At 43.1% G+C, this 18,041-nt stretch overlaps 1 protein-coding gene across 1 annotated transcript; it reads right to left on the bottom strand.

Annotated features, from left to right (window-relative positions):
* Positions 1-3,472: 3,472 nt before the first annotated feature.
* On the bottom strand, positions 3,473-13,964 carry p4ha3 (prolyl 4-hydroxylase, alpha polypeptide III; the record flags this gene model as incomplete). Its single annotated transcript, XM_080527299.1, has 13 exons — positions 3,473-3,543; positions 4,537-4,633; positions 5,171-5,239; positions 6,808-6,870; positions 7,102-7,261; positions 8,228-8,292; positions 9,921-10,097; positions 10,545-10,705; positions 10,893-10,944; positions 11,217-11,366; positions 12,653-12,876; positions 13,218-13,372; positions 13,777-13,964. 13 exons carry the CDS (start codon positions 13,962-13,964, stop codon positions 3,473-3,475), a joined length of 1,632 nt encoding a protein of 543 aa, XP_080383425.1.
* Positions 13,965-18,041: the final 4,077 nt, after the last annotated feature.

Below are 18,041 nucleotides of genomic sequence, written 5' to 3'. Positions count from 1 at the left end.
GGAAAATGAGTTTTTGTTGCTTGCTTGATTGCAATATTAAATAAACCACAGAGATGTGAGAAACCTCTTACTATATGATGACTTAAATAAAATTATATGTATTATATCTATTATTAAATTCATCATAATAGAACAGTATAGTATGCAGAAATCGAACACAATAGGATGTATCTATTGTGAAAATAAAATTGGTTCAAGGAGGAGGTTGCTAATGAGGAGATTAATGTAATGTTTTTTTGTAAAATGATTGTTTTATTGTATCTTGAGCATCTTCATACATAGTGGCTAATAACTGCCACAGTAAATTGAACTCAACACAAATGCCTAATGCATGCCTGATCCGACCTCATCACCAGCAGAGCGCAGCACTGATCTTCACAACAGTGGCAGGGAGCAATGCATAAGCCTTGAACCACTCATACATTATTCATTTAAAAGTAGGCTAATGTCAACGAACCCTAATCTTTCAATTATGTCTGACGTATTTCAGACCATTCTTCCATTCAAGAGTTCTAGTTTAGAACTTGACGAAACTCACAAACACTAGGCCTATTGGCTGTGGACTCAAAATGTGGTATCTCATTTGCCACAACTCAATTGTCATATCACCTTACACCAGTGGAGGATGGTGGAGGTAGAAATTAAAGGGTGGGTTCATTGTAATGCATGGAATGGAATGAGTAATGGTATCAAATATTCCTAATTTCATTCCATGTATTACAATGAGCCATCCTCCGATTTCTACGTCCACTAGCCTCCCCTGCCTTACACTCTTGTTTATGTGGCCTACGTAGTTAGTTGTTTTCTTTTATTTATGAAGTGGTTTCACTAACTAATCTCTAATTAGTATTTTACTAATCTTTTACTAGCTAATACCTTTAATTAGATGTTTTCTCATCCTTTACGTGTCTTCTTTTACTTCACTACAATACAGTGTGTTCTTTTTACTTGTGTAGGCCTTTTCTTGAAATATGATGATAGAGTTTCCTGATATGGAAGTCTTATGCTCCAAAAAGAGACTGTTTTGACACAAGAAAAACTCTTGGTGCTTAGCAACACATTCAGCAACCACGTTGTGAGTGTGTGTGTGTGTGTGTGTGTGTGTGTGTGTGTGTGTGTGTGTGTGTGTGTGTGTGTGTGTGTGTGTGTGTTATGGAGATCAGAGCAACAGTGAGTGCCAAGGGCGGGTAGGAATTCCCACAGTGCAAAGTAAAGGCCTGTACCCTGTGAACTCTGAGGAAATGGCTACAGTCCAGTCTACAGTCCAGTCTAAAAAACGACTCTACTATCAGATGATCAGTAAGTATGATCAGTACGTTCGAATAACAAAATATAGCTCTTGATGTTAATGAGAATGACTTACTGTAATGAGAGTGGAACTGTATCTCATCTTAACCACAGCAACATTGTATACGCTTTTGTGGTCTTAGGAGACATTGCAAACAAATGATGTGTAACCTCAAAAAATGTAATGTTATTTCCTAAGCACAACATATACATTATGCCATTGAAATCAAGTGATATTTGGATGTTATGTATTTGCTCCATACCTTTTGTTAGTGGCCATACATACAGAAATTACTGTTACTACTGTTGAATGCACCATATGTACAGTATACTTTGCTCACATGATAGTCTGTTGCCTAAAATCAGACTGTACACTGATATCCATATGACAAAATATCATTAATATAAATGCAAAATATTATAAAGATAGTTATTTTTGAATATTCTGAAAATACGATATGCTTAATATGTAATGATCAGCTGAGTATATGCCCATGTAAAAACAAGTCTTTGGTGAAGGAGGTGCTGCATACAAACATACACAATAGCATTTCAATTGTTTTAATTTATTGATTAATTTAGCAAATTACAGAGAATGTCATTGAACCCATTTCTATTGGGAATTGCAGAGGCAAAACTTCTATCCACCATTGCATTCTGTCAAGCAGGGGCCTCCTGTCCTGTCCATCGACTGCAGAGGGAACAATCAGGTCCTACTAGTTAGGAATGCAGCTGGGAGCATGCAGCATTCCTGCAGTATATGGCCTGTGTGTGTCTGTCTGTGTGTGTGTGTGTGTGTGTGTGTGTGTATACACTTGGAGGCGGGGGGTGTAGGGGGGCGGGGGAGTGGTGGGATATTACCCCTCTCTCCCATTTCTCCACACTCCCAGTCACTCAAGGAGCAGCCCGCCCCAAAGAATCACACTCACACAGAGAAGCCCCTTGGAGCCTCCAGCCCCTACAGTACGTTTCAGTGTATTTCACTCCTCACTCTCTTGTCATGGACAAAGTGTGAATGCTGGCACACACTCACTCTTTGCCGATGAGTTTTGACCTACATAGACACAAATCCTTGAATGGTATGCAGACAGACACAAACACGAAACCAACATTTAAGCAGATATTTTGCCAATCATCGGGGTTACAGAGCATTACTAATGATGCCGGTAAAGTTGAAGAAGAAGGCTAGGCAGGTTTGACTCATAATAACTATCCCATTAGTTACAAGGCGATGAGCAACACAGAGTGTTCTGAACACTGTGCGTCTCTCAGTGGGAGACATGACTACCTCATCTCCTTTGGTTTCCTGAGGATTAATGAACGAATGACAACTATTCCTCACCAGCCGCACAGACTAAATAAAGTTTCCCTCTGAATCATTCACAACACTAGCCTCAAGTACATTCTTAAACTGTGAGCCCTAATATCATAGAGTTGTGGGATACACGGTTGTTACAGAAGTAGAGGAAAGTTTCGGATTAAAATGAATTGTGTGGTTGCTTATCATATCAGCTCATGTGTTAAGGAGAGTATCTTGCTGATTCAGTGCATCAATTTTCAAGGGGCTGCATTATAAGTCCCCAAAAAATTTCTCTCTCTCAAACAAACTGACACCGGAGGCAAACAGCCTCGCAGAGTTAACTGAAACCAGCCCAGTGTGTGAGGGTAACGAGTGGAGGCCTCTCTCCCTCTGCAGGGACTGCACTGGGAAGCACACAGGAGCAAGAGGCCGCTCTGCCTTTGGGGGCAGATTGCCAAAATGCCCCCCCCCCCCCCCCCCCACCCCACCCCCCCACCCCCTGCTCCAAGGCAGGAGGGGGCCTTCCCAAAACCAACTCAGCCAGCCTCCTGCCATTCCAGCCACCTCCAGGCAGAAGTGTCCATGCTCCATATTCCCCAGGGCCTGGAGCTCCTCCAATCAAAGACGCAGCAGACTTGTCCCTGGCTGCTGGCTGCCTTCCTTCCCCTCCCCCAGCCGTTCTCTCTCTCTCTCTCTCTCTCTCTCTCTCTCTCTCTCTCTCTCTCTCTCTCTCTCTCTCTCTCACTCTCTCTCTCTCTCACTCTCTCTCTCTCCTTCCCTCCCTCCCTCCCTCCCTCGCTCTCTGCCTGCGCATTGCGGCTCCATTGTGGAGGCTGGCTCTTGTACTCCAAGCGGTCCCAGACGCTGGTCTCTCCCTCTCCCCTCTCACTCCTCAGGATTGGGGCTGCAACGCCGCTGGAACTCCTGGCCGTACTCATGGATCCATTTGTTGGCCACTAGAAGCAGAGCCAACAGTGAGTGTGTGTTACTGTATGTTCAACCAGTTGTCAAAGATATACAGTAGGTTTAAGCAGATAAACAGTAGAAAAAAAGATCAACACAACAGAGGGATGCATTTTAGAAACATGACAAATGAAAACTGTTGATGACTTCTAAAGTCGTAGATATAAATTAAATGTATTCTTATCTTAATAATGCTGTATGAATAAAACTGCACAGTTGATAACTAACCCGGGCCTCATGTTCCAAAACCTTCATTAACCTATGAAGATGCATATTATGAAGGCAATCATTGTCAGAACCCTTGTCAGGCCAATAACTGATGAATAAATATTTAGAAAAAATGGGACTGACACTTTCAACAGTAACTAAATTTCTCTCGCATACAGACCCTTACTGTAATTACTAATAACACCTCTCTGTGTGAGTTTCCTTGAGCATTATCCATGACAGTAATATCCAGGATTGAGTTAAACGATGTGGAATGGAGGTCGCACATGTTTAACATCCCAGAGCAGTGCTCAGTGTCTGACCTGCACTCTGCGACGTCCCTCACTGTATCTCTCTAACGTACCACAGATGTTGCCCAGCAGTCGTGCAGTAACTCCAATATAACAGACAGCGATTAGCTACTGGTCCCTCAGACTGTTAACCACTCACTGACCACTTACTGTAGATGAGGCAACAACAACGCTGTATAGTGACTATTGGAAAAGATCATTCAGATTAAAATTCAGAATTAATGTAGTCTTTAAGAATAAGGTTACATTGCAGTAAACTGGGTGCTTCACCATCTGTCGCTGCCTATACACTCTTAGAACCAAAATGGGGTTGTCGGCTTGGAGAACCTTTTGAATAACCCTTTTTGAATGCTGTGTCGAGCTCTCTCTGTTAAAGAAGTTAAAGAGTTTCTGAAGTGTTTCTCAGGAATTGTGTTCATCTGGAACTGAGAGTTCAAAGTTGCCTTAGTAAAGCCTCTCACGCCTCACCCCATTTGTCCCCAACTAGAACAGGGCAGCCAGCGTGCAGAGTGTCTCCGTCCCCTCGTCCATTTCTATGGAGATTCCACCAGAAGAGGGCAGCATTCTGGAACACAAAAGACATTGGAAACACACAAAAAATCTTAAAAACGTGTCCAGAATTTGTGTGGTCTATCTACCAATCCTAACCCCAAAGGCCTATGCATAACTCTGCACGGCTGTGTTCCAAATACAACAGCTCTACATAGATATTGAAGACAGGGGACCCAGTGAGTGATTTTTCCAATACTTGCCAGGCAGGAATTGAAACCCCAATAAAACCAAGGTTGAAAGGTGAAACCCCGGTGAGGTCCTCCTGTGCCGTTTCAACAGCAGCTCATTTATTAGACCAAACACACTCTCTACCTCCTCTTGACACAACAGCCCTACTGTCATTAGACACCTCGTGGCAGACACCACTCAAAACATCACCATGTTAATGCATGATTTGACCTGTCAGAGGGAGGACTCTCTTCTTATTCTTGATGCCATTTTGACAGCTGCACTGAGTGACGGCTATAACAGCGTGTTCTGGCTTGAAGCAAATTGGATGTGAAAACTAAATAGGATAAAAGTACATGACATGTGCAGACGGTGCACTTACCTCCACAACAGGAACGCTGAAGTTAGCATGGATGAAGGCTGTGGACCCACCTGCCTCAACAGAGCTGAGCTGCAGATGATGACAACATTCTCCATGAGTTGTGTCTAGCCCCTTTGTGCACGTGTCATTAAAAGTCATCCGGGATACTCTGGAGTTTGTCCAAAGCTCACAAGACGCTATTGTATTCTATTGCCTACCGCCTTGACAGGAATGTTAACCTTAGGCTGAAGAATAACTAACAATTTCTAGAGGAAAATACTGTATTCAATTGCAGGCATTAAGGCAATCTAGCATAGGACTACTGCAAATATTAAGTATTTCTACAAATGAGAGTACAGTAACACAGAGGATAACCAAAGACACCGAATACTTATAGTGTATGCAGTGTTTCCTCTATATGCATTTATTCGTGGCGGGCCGCCACGAATGAATTTCCTCCGCCACTAATTGATTCAGACAGTCCACTTTGATTCAGGCTGCGCAGAAAGGCAGCGAGTTATTATGACCGGAGAACAGAAAAAAAGCAGATTGAAGCTAGATTTAGGCCGCTTCCAGACCAACATTTCGTTACGATTTAGGGCGTAGTTATTTACAATATGTTACAATGTTGCAATTAACCTCGTCATTTGTGTTCGCACTGCAATCGAGACTGAATCGCTCTCAACAGGCGCGCGGCGCGAGGTGACGCGCTTTCAAAACAGTTTTGTGATTGGTCCGAATTTAGCGGGACATTTGGATTTCTCTTTTAGCCCGTCGCCGGTGCCTTTAATCCCGTATCCTAATCGAAAATGCAACATCATCAGCGACGACTGTGGGTTATTGCATTTACTGCTGTTCTCTGGTTCATGTTCTTATACCAGTGCTCAGTATAGAGTATTTTAAATGAACATTCGTAATGTATGTCTCTGATGTTCATGGTCAATTAAATCAGCCTATTTTGTGAAACAAATAATGTTCCCACTAATGGGTTAACCGAGCATTCTCGCACCTAACGTGCAAGCACCTAGCTTCGAACTATTCATAGCAATATGCGCGGGGCAAAAATAATCTAATGCCTCTAAAATCACCACGAACAGAACGGCGGAGGTACGGGTAAGCAGGGCTCATGTTGGTGTCCTCAAAGGTAAGAGTTGGTTTTCTTTAACTCAACTGATAGCATTACCTTGCTGTTGTTGTTTACCGAATGCTCCATCTGACTGTCACACTGTGATTTTACTTGTGTAAACAGTTGAGTAACGTTAGCCGGTTTTGTGCGTGTACTCTCATGTAGGCCTACTTCGTATTGATCTTTCTGTGTGTGTGTGTGTGTGTGTAATGCGCGTTCCGCATGTTCCGCTGCAGCTGTAGGATATATTGGTATTTGATCACCTTCTATATAAAATCACCTGCTCGGCTTTAATGACTTAACCGCTATTTAAGAAATTATAATTGTTGCCACCCTCTAGTTTTTGGTGAAACTACGTCTTTGTTTTGAGCGCCAGTGCGCGTTTTATGCGCGTGCACGCGAAAGACAACCGCTCCGCCACTAATGTGAAAAATCCTGGAGGAAACACTGTTATGTACTGTATATGATATAACAGGATGTAGTATAATATGAAATATTCTTCTTATACCTGTACATATTCTTATATACTTACGTATATCATAAAGGTTGCCACTCGATTCCCAGTGTTAAGCTTAAACAGGGGGCTCGATGCTGACTGGTTACATGAAGGAAAAGTAATCATGACACAGGAGATAACATATCATTAATCCGTTTTAGATTTGAGGGACATTCCAACAATCATCATCATGTCACATCAACACAACATTAATCACTCAAGATGAATACAGTAAATGAAGGTACTGTAGGCCCATTGGTGGGTGGACAATTACATATGTACAAAAACATAATGTTCAAAAGACGTTTTGATAAAGACAAACTCACACACCGTTGCATGATCAAAATGGGGTTCGTAATGGCCTCCAATCCCATAATTCACCACTTGGAGGTACTCGGCATATGGAGGTTGGACATTTAGACCAGTGACCATGGTGATGCGCTGGTCCAGACACCCAACTACGCGGTGTGCTGTCTCCTTCAGCCATGCACTGAAAAGCAAGCCACAACACATTCTTAGACAGAAGTTTCTTCCTAATAATGTGTAATAAGGGTTCTTTGGCAAGTCACTGTAGGAGAACCCTTTCCACAGAGGGTTCTAAATGGAACACCAAAAGGGTTCTTCAAAGGGTTTTTCCACAGGAACAGCTGAAGAACCCTCTTGGAAACCTTTATTCTGAGATTGTAACCAGAATCCCCCTCATAATATCGATAAACGTACCATCATGCCCATTCTCCTTTTATTAAAAAGCCATGTCAAAGTGCATTACACAGTAAACCACAGTATTCTATAGGTTACATGCTATAGCTAATGGGCGTGAAATCATGTGAAGCCTATAAAATTAGCCCAAGCATTTTACTATATTCAGTGTTAGCTTTTATCACCACTTTAAGTGTTACAAGAGGAAACTATAAAACACCAGCATAAACCTTGAAATAAAATGACATTGTTACATGTACAATGCACTAGATAGCTTGTGACCTGGGTTCAAACAGTATTTAGACATTTAGAAATCAACTACACAATCTTCTCTGGAGTCATTAACTACGTCAAATAGACGAGTGATGTACACTAATCCACAAAGTACAGCACCTACTGTAATAATCCTTATGGTATGCAAAAATAATAGACAATCTAGACAAAGATATGATATTGTTATTCAGTTGGGCTAAATCATCGGGCAATGTTAGGGGGAAGGAATTTAACTATGGGATCTGAGAGACCCCTCTGAGTGAAGGGGATGACACCATGCAGAGCTGGGTTCAAGCTGTGCTTGATTGAGTTTGGTGCAATGGAACCAATGTAGTCTCAACAGTACAAATTATTTCCATATGGCACTCCAAGGAAGCTAAAGCAAGCGCTCAGAGTGTTTTGAAAATATTCTAATACTATTTCAACCCATGTCTGGAAGAGGGTAGCCTACATTGTAACAAATAGGAGATGTATCCCATCGTACCTCTTGCTGATGCGATACTCTGCAGTGGCCTGTTTCTCCCCAGATGCCACTACCGATCTCCTTAACTGATGCCATGAAAAGAAAGAAAACATTTGTCAATATTTAAATTAATTTGTTCTGCAGTAAAGTACCAAGTACCAATCTGGGGGATTTCACCATATGACAGCAAAACATGAGTGATGGAAAGAGAACATCCAAAATTAGGAAAACAAATACAAGTGTGTGAAATAACTCAACAATTAGCTAGAAACAGAATGCAATTTCAGAGGAGCCATGACAGAAATACTTGACTGCAACTTCCAAACAACTTGAGACCAGACAGCTAATACTAAGCCAAGCATCCAAGTAAGAACAGCATGAATACCATGCACAGGGCAAGGAGTGTTGCTCCACGGTCCAAATGACTAATACACACACACACACACACACACACACACACACACACACACACACACACACACACACCAAGTAGCCCAAGCCTGGTTTTAATCAAACCACCAGAGCGCAGTCAAATGTTGACATAATATCGGAATAAGTGGGGGGGATTTCCATCCGAAGAAGGGGCTGGAAAACCAATTGAACAGTGCCAAAACCTCACACAAACTATAGGAGATCATTTAAAGGGTTGCCGCATCTTGACAGAATAACTGAGTCAGTACAAATGCTTACTATATAAGTATAATAGATCTTTCAATATTGGCAACTATGACCAGATCATATTTTCCATTGGCTGTTGAGGTGAGAAGACTGATCCCAGAAGGGTTTTTACCCATGCAGCCCAGGGTATTTGGACAGTCTGGAGCAATGTCAAGGATTAGATATAATGGATCCCGTATTTCTCACTAAATGGCTGGAACCATATCAACTATTCATTCAAAGGGTTTTCTGCGAGTTGCCTTATCCTCTCAATTTTGTTCCATTCCCAGATTGAAATCACTGCAAAGCAAAGTCGATGCAGATGCAAGCAAAAAAAAAAAGTCTTGATGGACATACAGTCTTTTTGGCATGTTTAATCAGATTATTTGCTTTGGCTTCCGGCCAAGTCACACAACAGAGACAGAGCTATGCTAAACACTTTGCTACATAAAGTATGAGATCACAACATTCTCACAACAGTGAGGATAGAAAGATGCCTTCAATAACCTGTCATTAAGTGCCAATGTAATTCATTGAAGATGGGAAAAACATCCTAAAATAACTCTAATCACAGCAGGGCCAATGTGTTCAATGTGTCACTCTCCTGCACAATCTCCAATGAAGTCATAAAATACAGTATATAGAATAGACTGATGATAGATTTTTGCTTATCCACAAAGTGCAACACTTCCTGTAATAATCCTTGTGGTGTGCAAAAATAACAATAATCTAGACACAGATCTGTTCAAATAAGGCAATGCTATTCGGTGGGGTGAGGTGGATCATTTGCATCAATGGATTTTCAGTGGGCTACATGGGCTGACAATAAATTAGGGGGCAAGTGTATACAGTAAGAAACTAGTGAATAGTGTGATAGCATGCAGACTTGGATTCGAGACATGATAGAGTTTGCCTGGCAGAATGGACCCAATGGAATAGTCTTAAAAAGTGTGAACCCCATCCACCTGACACTCCAGACACAATCAAGCAAACGCAAAATAATGTATTTTGATCCAGGTGTGTTACCACGGCACCAGACACTACGACTACGACTCACCCCAGTCTGGGCGAGATCCTTGATGCTCTCTGCCTCTGTGTCTGTGATGAAACTGTGGTAGAGGACTACGAATGGCTGCAGGCTCAGCACCTCTCGTCTGATTGGCTGCAGCAGCAGGCCAGGGCTGCCGTTGGTGAAGTAGTCACAGAACAGCCAGGGTTTCTCATAATGCTTTGGCTGTGAGGAGCAGAGAAGAAGTAGTCCATCTGAAGTCCTTTACTGGCATCAAAACGAGAGGCGTGTGGCTTTTTATCCTCAAAACCTTTTATTTTTATTTCGCTATACTCTCTCAAGACTGGCCAAGTCTCTGCACGTTATTGAAAACCACAACTGTTTTGAACATTAAATGGTGGTGAATCATAATGTTTGACTCAAATGTAATCATTGTCATTGAAGAGACAGTCACAACAATGAATGGTTTATGTAGCTCTCTGGTGCATTCCTCTAAAAGGTTCCAGGTTTCTAGTCATAACTAATTCATATATGTATGTTGCATGGCTGTGAATTCTGTACTGCTCAGTTGAGTGTAAGTCTGTCATATGTATGTCATATGTGTAACTGCATGCTAATTAATCATCATCATCGTCATCATCATCATCATCATCATCATCATCATCATTATACCTGAGTGCCCTGAGTCCGACAGAGTCTCTCGTAGGTGTTCCTAGTCCTTAGATAGGTGGTGTTGGGCCTCTTCAACTCACTCTTGCTAGGTAAGGATGGGCTCTCCACAAGCAGCCTCTCATACTTCTCTACATTCTGCAAAACTCTTCCGTTTAGGGGATCTTAAAGGGAGGAAACCATGCACAGAAAAAAGTAAGTACAGTATAGTACTTTAGGAGCGGCAATGTGACAATATCAGTATTTTTTAGGGGGCTTATATGCCTGCAGATGTTGACCAGTTTGCCTCTGTCTGGTTGCTTTCTCCTGCTATAGGACAGTTGTGGGATGTTTTAACTGGGAAAGGCTCACCATGGTTCAGTAACTCCTGAGACAGACTCAGTGCATAGGAGACATTTCCTGTCTGAAACAACAATGTGGAAAATGTAAGTCAAATAGGATCAAATTCTTTTCAAGCAGTATTTACTTTGAATAGTAGGGTCTAACAGCTAACATTGTGGTTCATGGTTTACAAACAATTAAGTACAACATTCTGAAAAGGTGAAAACGTGGTACTAAGCTCATAAGGCATTCACAAGTCATATTTCTCAATGGGTATACAGCATCTAATGAATTTAAATGACCATAGAAGAAAAAAATCCATATTGCGCCTTTAAGATCAATCTTCAAATACACCTTGAAGTGAGAGAAGGCAAGGTGGTCCAGAGCATCCTCCAGAGTGCCTTCATTCTCTGGGCTCCATTCTCCCCCTGACCCTCGGAACAGTCTCACTGACTCCTCCAGCCACTGCACTGAGTGGTAGTAGTCCTCCAGCTCATAGGCTACCTGAAACACCACCAGGGGATAGAAGAATCTTCAGTTGGCATCACTGTGTGTACAGTAGTGAGCTCTGTCATAAGGCAATGGGACACAGGCTTGAGTCATACATTCAACACAGGTTTCAAATTACACATTGACTGTTAGGGGTTCCCCCGAGGACCCCTGTAATTTGAAACCTGCCCACACAGCATGAGAATGACTCATGCTTAACTGGAACATGAGTAATTCTTGAAAATGTGTACTTTTTAAAGCATTGCCATATTATTCCCCCAAATCTAATGCTGAGAATAGAAAATCATATAAAGTACATTGTGACGCAGGAAATGTGAGCAGGAAACGTAAGCAATAAACAAACTAACCCTGTTAACTTTAACCACTGGGTTATACCCAGCATTAAAAAGCCGTTGGACCAAGCTATTACTGCATGGCATGCTGACAACACCCTAAACTAAGCATCTGTTTACATGGCTGCACAAGATCTTAGTCTCAGCTCAAATGAAGGCGAACTCTCTGCTCTACTCCACATTCTCCTGACTTTTTTTAAGGGAGAGATGATGTCTTTTCCACACATGATGTCTCTCCCACACAGCGCCCTTGTGCACTGCCACTGTACTTCAACAGTAGAACTCATTGTAGAGACTATCATATGTGTCAGCTAGTGAGGGAACACTCTGGTCTTCTCAGTATGAATCCCTAGACCATACACTATGTGATGAATTCAGTATCTTTCCAATCTCTCACCACAGGGTATGACAAGCTTGGAACAAAAGTGTTTTATAGTCCTCTGGTATGTGAGGCTAATACAAACCCTTCTACAACCAGATGCACACACTTCTCCAATCAGCTACTCTATGGTCTAGTCTTGTCCATTTTTTATCGCTGCTGATAAGGGTCTAGGACAGCCAAAACGTCATGTTTTTACCTAAAAATCTTTGTTTGCTTACCTTGTCAGTTTGGAAGGAAGGAAGGGAGGGAAGAAGTTAAAGGGATAGTTCACCCAAATTGATGATTCTAACCCTGAAAGAACTCTATGGTCAAGGAAAGACTTTGGTTCTGTTTATCTAGCACCGATTGAGATATCATTCCTGAACATCTTAAAGTAATTCAAATCAAGTCATTGAGTCTTTTCTGAGAATGTGAATTGGTCACCCCCTCCCCCACACCCCCCACTATGAAGGAAATTCAATAGTGAGGAGGTAAGAGGTAAAAACAACAGCATAAGTTAATAAACACAAATTAATCAAATGCCTTGACTTGGTCGTGGTGAGTTACTGGTAGTTAGTTGACTGTACCTTTCCAACCAGAAAACAGTCGTCACCAGACAGAGGGGTGGATACTGTAGGACTGTAGATGTTGATGGAGTTGCCATTAGTGACCCTCTGGAAGTGACCTCTCACAAGCCCCCCCACTTGAAGAGCGTATACATCCTGCAGCCTCATCAGTCCCTTCGCCGCCCCCTGGAGGTCCTCCAGTTTGGGTAAGTTGCCTTCCTCCTCTTTGTAACCAGACCTGAGGGCTGAAACACAACCATACACCCTTAGAAAAAAGGTCTTCGTCTGTCCCTGTAGGAGACCCATTTGGGAACCTTTTAGGTTCCATTCAGAACCCTTTCCACAGAGAAGGTTTTCCATGGCACCAAAGGGTTCCACATGGCACTAAAAAGGGTTCTTCAAAGGCACAGCTGAAGAACGTTTTTTTCCAAGAGTGTAGTGGGGGGAGGGGGTGGGAGGGTGAGGGTGGGGGTGGAGGAGGTGACAAGAGGAGGGGGATGAACCTTCGTAAAAACATTTGTCCCAGGTGGTAATGTTAGTTATCAGGACCAGATGTGGTTTTTAAGAGGGTAAAAAAGCAACAAACCTTGGGTGTTCTCTTTGGCTTCATCACTATAGACCACATTCACCCACTCAGATTGCAACCGTTTGATCAAAGTGAACGCAACCAAAGGGTTTGCCATTGCGGCTGCCGGTCCATTGTACACTTCACTGTGCATGTCAGAAACCTTTGCATAGAACCTGTGTGAAGAGACAGGCTAGTCAGTGTACATCTTAGCTGACATCAGAAGTCTTAACTTGAAAATTAGAGGTCAGATGCCATCACTCTGTATTTGGACAGTGGAAGCTGCAGAGACAATGATGCAATGGTGTTTTGCATGAGATTTTCCATAGTGCTCAATCTACTAAATCAATACAGTATTCAAAACATGTTATGACAAAGACTAGTATACTTTAAGCTATAGCCTAGGCTGTATGCAAATTGTACAAGAGAGTAAATGCAAAAGCCCTTGGGTGAAGAGAGAAACTGTTATAAATACAAATATAACAAATAATGGTTATGATGCAGCAATTTATCCTCTTTAGGATACTTTTGTACGCGTGCAACATTGGAATCCTACCTAACATACCTGTCACTGACTCACCTTTTGATGTCTTTAAGCCTCTCCGATTCGTGCTCAATGTAAGCTTGTAAATGATCGATAAGTTTTCTTTCGACATTTATGGCTTCTTTAACGTTCAATACCGACGTATACATTTCACCAAAAGATAAATGAATCGCAATCAAATAAATTCCACCCAAAACTAAGTAAATAGATTTGAAATAACTCATTTTGCGATAATGTCCTCTGGTTTAAATGGTTACCTACTATTAGACTAGATTTTGTGTCAACTATAATCTCCACCAATGCCTCTCACTGGGATGAAATTCAAGGTAGATCTTTGTCTGGTTAAAAATCCACTCAAAATCATAACCCTCCCGAGTCCCGATACTGCTTGCCGCGTTCGTGAATCTTCGTAATGTTCTATCTCAACAGACGGCACCGCTTTTACATCTAAGAGATCAGCTTTCACCCCACGGTCACCGGGTGGGAGAGACATGCGTTCATAAGAGTGTTAAAACGTATCACTAATTAATATTTGGCAAAATATATGGCAAATGTTGCATGAGCCTTTATATGATATAAGTTCTGTGATAGTGAGCTATTTGCAACCGTTTAAACATTTACATTTTACATTGCATTGCAACACAATGAATGAACATTGGGCTACATATGACTGCTGACATTACCATCTCAAAAACGGATTAGTTCCTTTTACTAAATCAACCGTAATTCCCCTTTACATACATCCGATTATTTTACAAAACAAAAGTTCCTGTGAGCGCACATTCTTACTTTGAGCGCAGTCGTGCGTCAGTCACAAGTTTGGAAGTACAGTGACACCTACTGCATTGGTTTACTATTTCTCCTCCAAGTTTTAACTTAGTTGATTTCATATGTATGGTTGACAGTGGACACCTTTCTACCAATTAAAAAAAGATGTGGTTGTGGAACAATGTAAACGTACAGTTTGGTAAAATACAAGATTATTTTACTTTATTCATGAGATTATCCCTGTTCATTGTTAGCCATCCTATACACAGATTCATAGACTATTATGATTATGATTGCTACATAAAATCTACAATGAGAACGTATTTATTGATCACTCATGATGAATAATTATCTATTGTATATTATTCATGATAAATCTTATTCATGATCACATGCCTATTTGCAGGGTTCAAGTTATGTGGGAGCCAATGGGAGCTGAGCTCCCATAAAGAAGGTCTGAGCTCCCATGAAAGCAGTAAAATCATACATCTGTGGGGGTCGCTCAGAACCCCTACCATCACTCCAGACCAGGAGGGAGGAGGCTGCAGTGAAGCTGGTCAGGAACATGCATGACGAGCAACACCCTCTGCACGACCTGCTACCTCCAACACGAGGCAGCTGCACTGCCAGGACACTAAGGAACCAGCACAAGCTGGCTGAACCAAAGGCCAAGACCAGCAGGCTGAAAAACTCAACCCTTCATACTGCAGTTAGGCTGTACAATGACAGTATCTAGACCCACAAAAAACACAGCATGGCTACCATGACTGCTACCTGCCCTTGCTTTGCCGCCTTTAAATATTTTTAACCTTAAAATTGTTGTGTACGCTGCTAATATTTTTAGTCATGTATAAATTATCTCTTGTCATGTAAGTTCTGCAGTTTTTCAGTGGGGCCTTGGCTCCACTGCAAGCATGAATTAATAAAATAAAATACCAAAAAATAAAAATAAAAGCATACAGTGATGTGTTTTTGGGGCTCTGTCATGCCAAAACCTGGCAGCTGCCAAATCCTGGCAGGGCCATCAACGATTCAGGAGCGAATTACGTGTGAAATTAGCATGCTAGCAGGTGTTTTCATATAAAATGTTATATATTATAGCTGGCTAGTAAGCCTGCATCAACCTTAATGCTATTCAAGTGCAAGAAGATTACAATTGTCTTCGCAGTTTAAGATACACACATTAATCTGCTGCGGTAGTAAACACAGCACAGTAGAATGACGTCACACCGTCATATTAATGTGTGTATCTTAAACTGCGAAGACAATTGTAATCTTCTTGCACTTGAATAGCATTAAGGTTGATGCAGGCTCACTAGTCAGCTATAATATATAAAATGTTATATGAAAACACCTGCTAGCATGCTAATTTCACACGTAATTCGCTCCTGAATCGGCCAACGACGAGGCCAACGACGAGGTCCAGCTGAAGAAGTCGGAGAACGCCTGGAAGCCCGGACAGAAGGTCCAGACCCCCTCGGACGACCCAGAAGTGGTGAAAACACAGGAGCTGTTCCGGAAGGTCCGCAGCATCATCAACAAGCTGACGCCCCAGATGTTCAACCAGCTGATGAAGCAGGTGACGGACCTGACCATCGACACGGAGGAGCGGCTGAAGGGCGTCATCGACCTGGTGTTCGAGAAGGCCATCGACGAGCCAGCTTCTCCGTGGCCTACGGGAACATGTGTCGCTGCCTAGCAACGGTTTCCCTGCACTGTGAACTCCCCATCTGGGCAATGATGGATGCTTCTGCTTGTTCTGGTCATGACGACATGCGCCAGTGATACGTCTAGTGTGGGAAGAAACTAAACATGGAGGATATTGTGAAAATACGGCAGCGAATTAGAAAAGGAGGACAACACCATTGTGAGACAGAGAGAGAGACAGAGGCAGAGATGGAGGGCAGCCAGGAGTACCAGCTGCTCATGGCCTACTGTACCAGAGGCAGTCTGGATCCACAGGCCTGGAGGAGGACGCCTGGAGGATGAGGCAGTCTGGATCCACAGGCCTGGAGGAGGACGCCTGGGCAGTCTGGATCCACAGGCCTGGAGGAGGACGCCTGGGCAGTCTGGATCCACAGGCCTGGAGGAGGACGCCTGGGCAGTCTGGATCCACAGGCCTGGAGGAGGACGCCTGGGCGGATGAGAGGCAGTCTGGGTCCACAGGCCTGGAGGAGGACGAGGAAGGCGCTGCACAGAGAGGCTCAAGGGGAGAGAGCAGAGAGAGCCGTGTAGCTGACAGTTGATGCAGATCGCAGACTCGGTGCAGATCGCAGCCTACCGGACTGACACTACCTCCGACCTGGAGGCCGACACCGAGGACGCCGACACCGAGGACGCCGAGCCTGGTTTCCAGAGACTGCTGGAGTTGCTGATTAGTGAAGCTGGCAATATAAATGAAAGGATCAGACAAGACCCGGTGGTGCAGGCTCCGGAGGTCCTTCAGCTACTCTGTGTTTGGGAGGGTGATGACCACGGTGGTCTGGATGTGGGACCACCAGCAGCAGATCGCTCTGGTCTGTGAGCTGACCAGCCGGCTGCTGGGCGTGGAGCTGACCAGGAGCAGCGTGATGGGCTACGCCGTGCGCTACCTGCAGGAGCACCACCCTACCTGGGCAAACATGTTTGGCTGAAATGCAACCTGCACTCAGCAGCAGAGGCAGCAGCTCCCAGGATGCACCTCTGCAGGGTTCAGGGTCCATTTGGTTTTAATTCAGGGGGTGATTTAATTTGTAATTAAGCATTTGAAAACGTTGTTGTTTTGTGGTCCTTAATTAAAGGGTGATAGCATAGCCCTCTGTTGAACATTCATTCATCTGACACACACATCTTCTACAGTGACTCATTTACTAGTAAGCTGTCATGTATTGTGGCTGGACGACACTGACCAAAGAAGCAACGACAGCACAGAGACAATAACACAATTTATTAATTTATTAATTTATTAATTTCCTGGAAGAACAACACAGCAGCCATCATCAAGAAGGCACAACAGCGGCTCTACTTCCTGAGAGTCCTCAGGAAGGAACACAACAAGCAGGAGATACTGGTGGCCTTCTACCGCGGCGCAGTGGAGAGCATCCTCACCTACGGCATCTGCAACTGGTTCTCCAGCTGCCCAACCGCGGAGAGAAATGCGCTACAGAGAGTCGTGAGAACAAACCAGAAGATCACCGGCGCCCCCCCTCCCCTCTCTGGAAGAGCTGTACAACACACGCTGTCTCAGGAAGGCCTCCAAGATCTCTAGAGACCCAACCCACCCTGGGTACGAACACTTTGCCCGGCTGCCCTCGAAAAGGCGGTACAGGACTGTTACGTTCTACATTCACTAGGGAGAATAAGAAGTAACAAAAGATTACAGGTGTTATGTAATAAAGATATTTATTACTCAAAGGGTAAATTAAAGTCACAATGGTACAAATAAAACAGAATTAGAACTAACAAATGCCTCATACTCAAATAAACAATAAACTCATCCCGAGGATGGTTAAATAAACAATAATAATAAAAAGGTTTCAAACACAACGTATCAC

The sequence above is a fragment of the Nansenia antarctica genome (assembly GCF_963989245.1).
Source record: "Nansenia antarctica genome assembly, chromosome: 3".
NCBI lineage: Eukaryota > Metazoa > Chordata > Actinopteri > Argentiniformes > Microstomatidae > Nansenia > Nansenia antarctica.
The sequence above is the reverse complement of the archived record's forward strand: the minus strand, read 5'-3'. Positions and strand labels throughout refer to the sequence as shown.